The 10,815-nt window shown below is 53.4% G+C and overlaps 1 protein-coding gene across 1 annotated transcript in view; it reads right to left on the bottom strand.

Moving 5' to 3' along the window:
* CFAP46 (cilia and flagella associated protein 46) overlaps positions 1-10,815 on the bottom strand; it is a gene marked incomplete at its 5' end in the record, with an annotated part of 94,385 nt that overhangs the window by 54,303 nt on the left and 29,267 nt on the right. The window contains 6 exons of the mRNA XM_008583148.1: positions 416-514; positions 1,285-1,433; positions 5,596-5,745; positions 6,599-6,784; positions 8,123-8,328; positions 9,826-9,997. Coding sequence (XP_008581370.1) covers positions 416-514; positions 1,285-1,433; positions 5,596-5,745; positions 6,599-6,784; positions 8,123-8,328; positions 9,826-9,997 — 962 coding nt within the window. The remainder of the gene's footprint in view (positions 1-415; positions 515-1,284; positions 1,434-5,595; positions 5,746-6,598; positions 6,785-8,122; positions 8,329-9,825; positions 9,998-10,815) is intronic.

The raw sequence follows: 10,815 nt of genomic DNA, 5'->3' as shown, positions 1-10,815 counted from the left end.
TCCCCCATCCACTACCCCCAACACTGTCCCCCATATACTGTCTCCCCAACACTGTCCCCCATGCCCTGCCCCCATACACTGTCCCCATCCACTCTCCCCTGTACACTGCCTCCATACACTGTAAACTGCGAAGCCATGCACTGTTCCCATACCCTGCCCCACAGATACCGTGCCCCCCTACACTGTCCTCCATGCACTGGGCCGAGGGTCCCACAGACACTCCGCCGCCCAGCTGCAGTGATGGAGTAGGGTCCTGGTGCTTAGAGGGGACACAGCCAGGGCCACGACCGCGTCAGATGACCCCAAAGGCCCTGAGCCGCCCAGGGCCGCCCAGAGGCACAGGCGTTGGTGCAGAAGGGTGGCCGCGTCCCACCGTCTCTGCGGTCTCCAGGGGCTGCGCTGCTGAGTGGCGCACCTTGCCTGCTCTGAGTCGCAGAGGTACACCTGCCGTAGCGCGTCCTGGTGCTGAGCGGCTGCTCCTCTCAGCCTCAGATCTGAACACACCTGGGCCAGCCTGGGGGCAAGGGCGTGACAAAGAGGGTCGATGCTGTCAGAAGACGAACCTGTACTGAATTTAGTGTGCTTCACACACACTTGTGAATTAAAAAAGAAACATGTGCTTTGATGGCATTTACATAACAATATAATTTTTAAATATAATTTTCAAGAATTTTTAAAGCTATCAAATTTCAGATAGAATTTTAAAAGTCATTCGTTCATATACTTTATTTGATTCAGTACTTATGGTCTCAGGGTCACCTTTAGAGGCAAAGATAAGGCAGGGCAGGTGGGCTCTGACCACCCCATCACAACTTCAAGCAGAGAAGCCCTGCTTTGCTTCTTGCTTCACACATTTTTGTTTTGACATGATTTCAAGCCCACAGAAAAGCCGCCCAGCACTGGAAGGCACTGCCTACGTGCCCACCCAGACCCGGCAAGAGCCCGAGCACCTCGTCTGCCCCTCAGTCTCTCCACCCCACCCCCGACCGCCACTGTCCCTAAATGCCAGCCCCGTTACCCCTAAACACTTCAGTGCGTGTGTCCTTAAAAGTAGGATATTCTCTGAAGGGTCAAGTAGAAAGTTTAAAATACAAATGCCATTCTTATAGTCAAGTAGCTCGATTTACCTGACTTACAAATTTTAGGGACCTTCCTGTTTATGCAAATAGTCAACTATAGAATGAACATTTTAAAATGTTTGTTTCTATACTGCACTGGGGAAGTTTTTACTCTAGTCACTTAAACATTTCCCGGTTTCCCCGAAGATAAAGGAGGTGTCCCGACCGCAGGTGGTAGAGATCGGCGAGGCTCTTGCTTTCAACCACGGAGTCCGCGAGGAGTACGCCCAGCTGCAGGACCGGGATCGCCAGCTCGTGCAGGAACATCTTCTGCAGGGCCTTGGCCAAGTGGTCCAGAAAGTATAAACTGTAGGTCTGCATAAGTGCACGGCAAACACATAAGGTCGCAGGAGTGGGAGGGACGTCGGCCGCTGGCTTCACGGCGCCAGGCACCCAGCCGGTGCCCGCCACGCGCGTGGGCCGGCGGTGTCCTCTTCCTCCCCTTCCTCACTATTGGGTTTCCTTCTGTCGTGTGCGGTGGCGTGTTTCAGCCCCCAGGCGTGAAAATCCTCACAGGACACACATTCAGGTGTGTATTTATTCAAATTTATGTTTTTGTTTCTTTTTTCCACTAAAAACTACTGATCCATTAAAAACTGAATTTCTTGTGTACACATATAACTGCTTTAAAATAACGCTTTCTAATAGTGTTAAAACAATTACTCTACAGTGGGAATTTAGAAAAGTTGGATGACACTTTAAAAGTCTACTTCTAAGAACTGGAGAGTGCACAATGTAGGGAAAAATTATGGGCCAAGATCTGGGAAAAGATGGCTATCAAAAGAAGGCAGCCTGGCATCTGGGCACATTCACCCTGGGGTGTCTGGTCAGCTGTGCTGCAGGGCCAGCACAGAACCTGGAGTTTGGGCCCCCCAAAAGCTAAACTCTCAGCTGGGTCCCTGAGGGGCTGCATCCTACAATTCAGGGCAGTCTGGAGTACACTCGCCCTCTCAGGGACCATAGCTAAGCTCGGTGGCATTTTTGGTGCTCTGGAAAGCACGTGATTCTTCGAGAAGATTGATAAATAAAATCAGCGCAGCCGACAGGGAGTGGGGGCTACACAGACACCTCTGAAGATCCCACAGACAGTGAGAGACAGTAAAAGGACACTAAGAATAACCATGTCAATACATTTGAAAATTTATATGCAATGGAAACATCCCAGAAAAAACACAACCCACAAACACTGCTATAAGAACAAACAGAAAACCCAAAGAATTTTATAACTATTAAATAAACTGGATCCATAGTTTAAAATCTTCCCAAATAGAAGCTCTAGGTACAGACAGCTTTACCAGGGATTCTTCCAAACATTCAAGGAAGGAACAACTAATCTTACACAAATTCTACCAAAGAACAGTAAGCAGAGGACACTTTCTAACTGACTGGAAGGCCAGCAGAACTTTTTACCAAATCCTGGCAAGGACATGGTATGAAAGGAAGATTAAACGCCAGTCTTTCCATGAACACAGAGGCACACGCCCCGAACAAACAGTTGCCGGTTGAATCTGATGACAGATAATATGTCACGATCGAGTGGCCTTTATTCTGATGATCATTAGAAAAGAAAATCAAAGTAATTAATTTAAGGCATAAGGGAGAAAATAATCGTCAGTCAGGTAGGTGCATAAAAATACTTGATAAAAATCTGCAGCCATTCATGATTAAAATTCTTAGCAAACAGAAATAAACTTCCTTAATCAATAAAGAACTATAAAAACCTACAACAAATATCAATTATACCTAATAGTAAAATGTAGAAAACAAACTTCTCCTTCCAGATAGGGAGCTAGGTAAGGATGTCACCATTTTTATGTGACGTTGCCCTGGAGGTCCATGCCAGTATAGTAGGGCAAGGTAAAGAAATAAAAAGTGTGAAGATCAGAAACTAGAAAATAAAAAACTGTTTGCAGATGAAATGATTATTACACACAAAATGCAAAAGAATCTACAGATAAATTACTAAAATTATTAAGAGTTTAACAAAATTAATGCCTACAAGGTCAAAATGAAAACAATTACATTTCTATATTTCACCTGGAGTTTAAAAATGAAACAAAAAGGTATATTTACAGTGGCATCAAAGGTACCAAATACATGGAAATAAAATTCTAACGTGTGCATAACCTCTGTGCAGAAAACTTCAGAGTTAAGAGAGGTCAGAGGCCTAAACCAACGGAGAGAGGGTCACGCTCCTCCACGAACTGATTTAGAGATTCAACGCAATCACAACCAAAACTCCACCAGGGCTTGTAGTGACCCCGACAGGCTGATTGTAGGATAAACACAGAAACACAGTGGAGAATCAAAAGGTGAGCCAAGACCTTCCTGAAGAGTAAGGAGAGGGATCTTCCCTACCAAATATTTGAGATTATGAAGCTCAGGAACGGGGACAGTGAAATGCTGGTGCAAGCACAGACAAACCAACAGAAAACACGTGGAGACCTGAGTAGAACCGTGCAGGTGGATGCTTGGCTCGTGACCAACGTGGCACCACACAACGAGGTGACATCTGGATTTCAAAACCTGAAGCCTGACCCCTTCCCTTACGCCACACACAGAAATCAATTTCAGGTGGATCGCAGATACGGCAGGTAAAACTATAAAGGTGGAAATATTTCCACCTTTCAGAAAAATACAAGAGAATATTCGCATACACTTCAGAAATGGAAACTTAAACACAGGACAGAAAAAAAGCACTAACCACGAAAAATGAAAAGATTAATAAATCGTATTATATTAAAACTAATAATCTCTATTCATGAAAAGACCCCACTGGACAGTGGAAAGACAAGGCGCCACATGAAGGTGATCTGCTAGTCAGGTGACTGCCAAAGTGTTCTCTCCAGAACACATAAAGGATTCCTTCAGATCTATAAGAAGACAGACAGCTTAACACTACACGGGCAACAGGCTGGACAGGCGCCTCACAATAGAGGACATCCCTGTAGCAGCAGTGTCTGATTAAACCTTGGTGAGATGTGACCACACACCCAGCAGGTGGCACAAATTAACACGGTGGACAAGGCTGGCAACGGTGTGGGTGACAGGGACTCTCTCCTCTGAGGTGGGCAGTGCACTGGGACAGCCCTTTGCAAAGCAATTCAGCAACATACGCTCTAGGTGCAGATTCACGTACTCCGTGATCCAAACATGCTGCTGCTGGAGTGTCCTCCAGACACGTGGGCACATGGGCCCCGAGACCCATGTGCACGGACATTCATAGGAGATTCATCTGTGATAGCCATGGGCTGGGACCAACCCAAAGGTCCAGCAGCAGGTGGACGGACAGATAAACTGTGGTCTACTTATGCAACGGAGGACTCCACAGCAATGAAAGGGAACACGCTCCCGTGACCCCCACGAGCACCGATGAACCCCACCACATTACACTAAGAAGAGCCAGACCCAAAGGCAACATCTCAAATGCCTCCATTGCTACAAACATCCCCGGGTATTGGACACCGGACACCCCTGGAACCTGAGCGTGGGGCCTCATATGGCTAACAGGGCTTCATGCGTGACTCAGATGAGGATCCTGAGTTGCGGAGTGTCCTGGGGCATCCAGGTGGCCCTATTATCACCACATGGGTCCTTGGAAGAGGAGCAGAGGGAGACCTGACTCAGAGGCAGAGCCTGAAGAGACAAGACTGGGGAGGACCCTGCCCTGGAGTCCGGCCTGAGGCCAGCCCTGCCCCTGCTTGGCCTTGGCCCCATGGTGCTGATCTTGGCCTCCACAACTGTGACAGTGACGTTTCCATTGCTGGAACCACCCGGTTTGTAGGAACTTCGTACAGCAGGGAACTCTGCACCTGGGTGGTTGTGATGGATTGAATTATGTCCCCCCCAAACTAACTGAAGCCTGAGTTGTGTCCCCCAGGTTTTATGTATTAGAAACTTGGCCCCACTGTGACTGTTAAGAGGGTGGGGAATCCTATTATGGTCATTGAAAGGTGGAGCCTTGAAGAGGCGATTGGATTGTGGGACCGTGCAGTAGTGAATGGATTAAAAGTGGTGGTCAGGGGCGTGGTTCTGAGGGCTTTAAAGGAAGAGGAGAGTCTGTCTTTCTCTTTTTCTGCTCTCTCTACCCTGCCATTTTGCAGTGTGAGACCCTTTGTCACTGAAGTCACAACCAAGACCCTCACCAGGTATGTTCCCTGGACTTTGGACTTTCCAGCCTCCAAAACTGTAAGCAATAAATTTCATTTTCTTATAAATCACCCCGTTCCAGGTATTTCGTTATAAGCAACAGAAACGGACTCACACAGTGGTAAACACACAGCACAAGAGGGACCCTTCCCACGGGTGGCGGCAGTTGCTGGGGACAGAGTCGAGGCTGGGAAGGGGCTTGTGACGTCCGGGGGGCTGACAGTGCTCTGTTTCTTGACCAAGCAAAGCCCCTGTTGTATGTATTTCTCTATCTGGTTGTATTTCTCAGCAGACGCACTGGACGTGGCCACAAGCCAAGGGGACTCACCGGCTTCTGGATACTTGATGCATTGATAGTGAAGTCACTCTTATCTTGTTTAAATACAGACAGCAATTCCTCAGGACAAGAATAGAAGGCCCATTCCTCTACGCTTGTTGGTAAATCTTCAAGTTGTCTGCTAGGAACGGGGGTTTGAGACTGTAAAGGAAAGAACGCAGGGTCTGCTTTAAGAGGTGGAGTTTACAGACATATGCCTCATGGCACAGCTGCGCGGTGGACAGGCTGCGAGCCTTGTGGGGACAGCGCTTCTCTGGTTCTGCCCTTTGGAACTGCGCCTGTGAGGGCTGCAGATCTGAGCTCTCTGGAGCCTATGGACCGTGGCCACTTTTGATTTTGCTTCCCAAATACACTTCCGACCTCATTTCCAAGCAGCATAAACCGATGCTTTCTGTCCCCTGCTCAGCCAGTCTCCCTGGGAGGTCCCAGGCTCAAGACCCCACGGGGACTAGGGCTCTGTGGCTTCACCTCCCTCACCTCCCTCACCTCCCACACCTCCTGCACAGCGAGGGCTCCGCGAGGGATCGTCCCACCAGAGCCCCGCGTGAGGCCGCAGCTCTGGAGAGCTGGGCAGACAGAGGTGTCTCAGACCTACCGGGCACGTGGAGAAGTAAGTGTTTTCAGGGAGGAAGTTCTCACGGGATGAAGAAACTGCTTTTCTCCCTGTTCCAGGACCCAGCCCAGGCCCCTGGCCCCGGCGCCCCCAAACCCGGACTGTGCCTGTCCCCAGCAGCCTCTGAGCCTGGCAGAGCAGAGCGGCACGCCGTGCGCAAACTGCACACGTCAAGTGGCTGCTCGAGGCCTGGCACAGGCGGGGGCGCGTCACACACCCCCTCGTGTTGTCCCTGAGGAACCTACAGGAGTGAAGTCACTGCCTCCATTCTGCAGAAGAGGAAACTGAGGCACAGAGAAAGTCACAGGCCCCGAGGCCTGCGCGTGGCAGAGCCAGGGCCCCAGCGTCCCCCGGGGAGGGCGGCAGCTGCGCGCACGTCACCTGCTTCGCGTCCTTGCCCTTCTCCTTGCCCTTGTTCTCCTTCCCTGTCCCCTTCTCCCTCTCTTTGGTCTTCTCTTTCTCCTTTTCTTTACTTTTCTCCTCTTTTTTGGGCAATAACAGATGTGAACTGGCTGCTGCTGGGATTTTACTTTCTGGAATTAATTTTCCTGCTGTTGTCAAAGAAACCTGAAGGAAAAATGAAATCCAAATGTGCAGCGTCTGCGGCAGACCACAGGCCACCTCCTCCCACGCCAGGGGAGCCGCTCAGATCAGGTGTTTCCAGGAACTCCGACGCTCTGTGTGGTGGCCTCACGTCTGTCCAGCAGCCGTGACGTGGTCAAGCCCCGCAGAGCAGACAGCTGGGCCCAGCCCGGGGCTTGGGCACCCGGCGGCTGCGTGACCCGTGCTTGGACCCTGCATGCCTGCTGCGCTCGGGGCTTCCTGTAGGTGAACTGATGCTGTCCCACGGCACCCCTCCCTGTGGCCGGGCCAGGCAGGGATGACGGGGACTTCCCCGCAGGGGCTGCCAGGACAGAGGCACATGATCACGACAGGCCTTGGGCTGGCCAGGACTTGCCACTCCACGAAGTAAACTGGTTTAATGTCTCTAATTAAGGGCGCATTTGAATCATTTCTAGCAGTTCTCCTCAAACAATCACAAAGCATCCCCGTGGGAGCTCACAGCCCCAGGGCCTGGTGGGGGCGGAGGGGCCCTGCTGGAGGCTGGGCCTGGGGCACGCTGGAGGCCAGGACCAAGACGGCATTTCCCAGCCACTCACGCTCTTGCCACTGCTGTGGAGTGGCTGCCATGCTCAGCACCCTAGTGGCAGCTCTGGGCAAACTTGTCCTCAGAAGAAAGGCCTGTCTGACTGACACTGCCCTGTGGGGCACTGCCCATGGAAGGCCTGGGCAGGTATGCATGGGCTGTCCGTAAGGACAGGAGACCACTGAGAGGTCCCACACAGAGACAGGGGCAGGGGCTGCATGAGACAAGGTGGCTATGCACAGGGTGGGGAGTCGGGGGACAGAACAAGGTTCTGGAAGCCCACTGAGCTGGGTGGTTCAGGATCTACTGCTGCCACAGCTGCCCACAGACAGGAGGACTCGAGCTGTGGCTGACTGTCCACCAGCGTGGCTGACCTCGGCAGTGCTGGGTGGTGGTTGGGCAAAGGTGCTGGGGTGGGTTTCAGGGAACAGGAGGGGCCGATTAGGAGGGAGCAGTGAGGCCCCTCCCCTGAGGAGTTCTGGGAGCATGGAGGGTGCAGGGCACGGGCCGCGGGAGTCGAGGGGGGTCTTCGCTCCATCTTGTTCGTCAGGCTGATGGTATAACTTGATGGAGACGGAAAACGTGGGCATCGTAGGAGAGAAACTTGTTCACATCTCAAAGGTCTTTAGATAATATATGCAAAGGCTTCAATTTCCTTAAAGAATGCCACTGCGATCCCCCAAGGGAAACAGAGAGACACAAGCCTCCAGATTCTGGGCCCAGCTGGGGGCCCCACACCACGAGGCGTGGCACCTCACCTGCCAGAGGCGCCTGAGGAAGGCGTAGGCCAGGAGGCAGGCGTCCTGGTGGCTGGCGGCGCCGGGCCCCACCACCAGGGCCAGCAGGATGTGCGCGCGTGCCAGCGCCTCCAGCTGCCTCACGCTGTGCAGCCTCTCCCAGGAGGCTGCCTCCCCGTGCTCGGACACCGGGCTTTCTGCAGGTGTCTGCACAGGTGTGTGCTCCTCTGCAAAACAGGGTGCCCAGCTGAGAGCATGCCAGACTGGGGGGCCTGGAGAGGCGTCCCCTCGGACCAGCTGCCTGCCCTCCCCCTGCCCACAGTCGAGGAGCCTGGATCTGTGCAGGCGACCCATCAGGGCATCGTGTTCTGCGGCCTCCCACGACATCTGCCCCAGCACCAGGCCAAGAGGTCATGTCTGGGGTGCATGCAGCCGCTGCCCACAGGCCTGGGCATCGGGACAGCTGCCTGACTGCCTCTTTTGAGGCTGGTTTGGGTTGAGGGTCTTGAGCCCTGACTCATCCGGATTTGTGAGCTGGACTTTGAGTGCACAGGTCCGTGTGCTACTCTCACAGGCAGACTGGAGGCTGGTACTCTCCTCGGCTCCGACCCTTTCCTGTAGCCCTGAATTCTGCAAGCCCAGGATGGAGGCTGCCTCCGCACCAGGAATGAGAGTCCACAGAGCCTGGCCTGGGGCCAGTGTCCCAGGCCCCTCAACTCTCTGGGACACCGACCTGCTGGGGCTGACTCTCCCTTTCGGTGTAAAACGCTCTCTTGCTGGGAGGAAGGAGCCAGAGGAGGAGCTGAGGGGCCACCCTTCCTCTGTCACAGGGAGAGATCTGCCACCCTCCCTTTTGGCTCTGCTGTCCCTGCAGAGTGGCCCTGTGCTTCTCAGTCCCTTGGCGTGGGCACCTCAGGCCACTCAGAGTGCCCTGTGTGCTACTCCTGAGTTGGGTACCCTGGCGCCCTGCAGCCACGGCCCCGTCCTGTCCCGACCTAAGAGCCCCACCACTGCTCCCCAGGGCCTTGGGGTTCTGAGAAGGGCCCCCCCACCTGTCCTGACCATAAGCTCGGGGGTTGTCTGGAGCCTGCCCTGGACCCAGACTGGACTCACAGCTTGTGCACATGGAGCAGACACTCAGGGCAGCCTGAGGGTCTCAGCTCCTCTCTTCCTGTGGGATCCCAGTGGACTCCCGCAGAACACTCTGTCCCCTGCTTTGTGCCTGGGCTGGAGTCCAGGCATGTGGTTTCTGAGCCATTGGATGATTTTGGTCACAGCAGGGAGGGATGCTGAAGTCTGCCGGGGCTGCCTACTTGGCAGCACGCCTCCACCTCCCACAAACTGCCACGAGCAGGGGCCTGGACAGGTAGAAGCCTGGCGATGGGGAGAACTGCAGACGTGAGCTCCGGGTGGGTCTGCAGTGACCGTGGGAATGACCACGGTGCCTGCTCAGCTCCTCCAGTCTCCACAAGGAGGCGGCCCCGGGCCAGGCCCAGACCCTGTCCATGAGGACGTGCCCCCACCTCTCCACAAGTCTGGACATAACCTTTCATGGCAGGATTGGTTCTCTGAATTCCCCTCTCCTGAGGATAGTGCCGCGGTACCCAGGGCCCGCTGCCTTCCCCGGCCGATGTGCCCGGCCAACGTGCCCTGCCCACACCTCCCAGAGGACCAAGTGGATGTGGTCGGGGCAGGCGGCACCACTGGCCGCTGTGCCTGCTCACCCTCTGGTGTGGGCTCTGGCTTGGGGACATCTCCAGGGGGCTTCATCGCCAGCAGGATCTCAATTGCCCACTCAATGTGGAAGACTACGTCTTCAAGAGGAAACTGGTTGTAATACAGCCATTCGCTGAATTCCAGGATGTAGTCAACTTTCTGCCACTTGCTCTCTGGCTTCTGTGGGATTAAACACAAAAGCACGATACAGGCCCTGTACTGATCAATCCAACGTCCTAAGGAACCAGTACTGAAGAAAGGATTTATAAAATGGTTTTATTGGTTCATTTTCTAGACAAAAGCGTTCATTTTCACCTCATATTTACCATATAGAGATCACCTCTAGTGAGACTAATTTTTCCCTGTAGGAGCATGAAGATACTCCAGTTGCAGGCAAAGATGGTGGTGGTGGGGTTTGTTTTCAAAAATGAGCGTGTGGGAAGACGAAAGCTTGGCAAATGCTTTCCATGCCTTCTGTTCCCTTTGCATACACCTGCCTGCCACCCTGCCCAGATCGTCACAGAGCCCACTGTCCCCCGTGCTGCAGAGGGAACTGTGAGCAAGGCTCCCTGGCAGCCTTGTCGATGTGTGGCTTTATCCGAGAGTTCGGAGATTTCCTCCATCTCCTGCAGGAGTGGAAGCTCCCAAAGGGCAGAGAAGGTGCTTGCTTTGTCCTGGGTACAAAGCCGGAGTCCAGTCCCAGGCCTAACATGTGCACAGATTGACGTGTGCAGTATGGGGGGTGAAATGTAGGGTGTGAAGTGTGGGTGTGAGGTGTGAGGTGTGAAGTGTGTGCTGTGGAAGGTGAGGTGTCGAAGGTGGGGTGTGGAATGTGGTGTGTAGAAAGTGGGGAGTGGAATGTGGGGTGTGGAAAGTGGGGTGTGGAATGTGGGGTGTGGAAGGTGGGGTGTGGAAGGTGGGGTGTGGAAAGTGGGGTGTGGAATGTGGGGTGTGGAAGGTGGGGTGTCGAAGGTGGGGTGTGGAAGGTGGGGTGGGGA

Source organism: Galeopterus variegatus, unplaced genomic scaffold (genome assembly GCF_000696425.1).
Source record: "Galeopterus variegatus unplaced genomic scaffold, G_variegatus-3.0.2 Scaffold2839, whole genome shotgun sequence".
NCBI classification, from domain to species: domain Eukaryota; kingdom Metazoa; phylum Chordata; class Mammalia; order Dermoptera; family Cynocephalidae; genus Galeopterus; species Galeopterus variegatus.
This window is presented reverse-complemented; position numbering and strand designations above follow the sequence as displayed.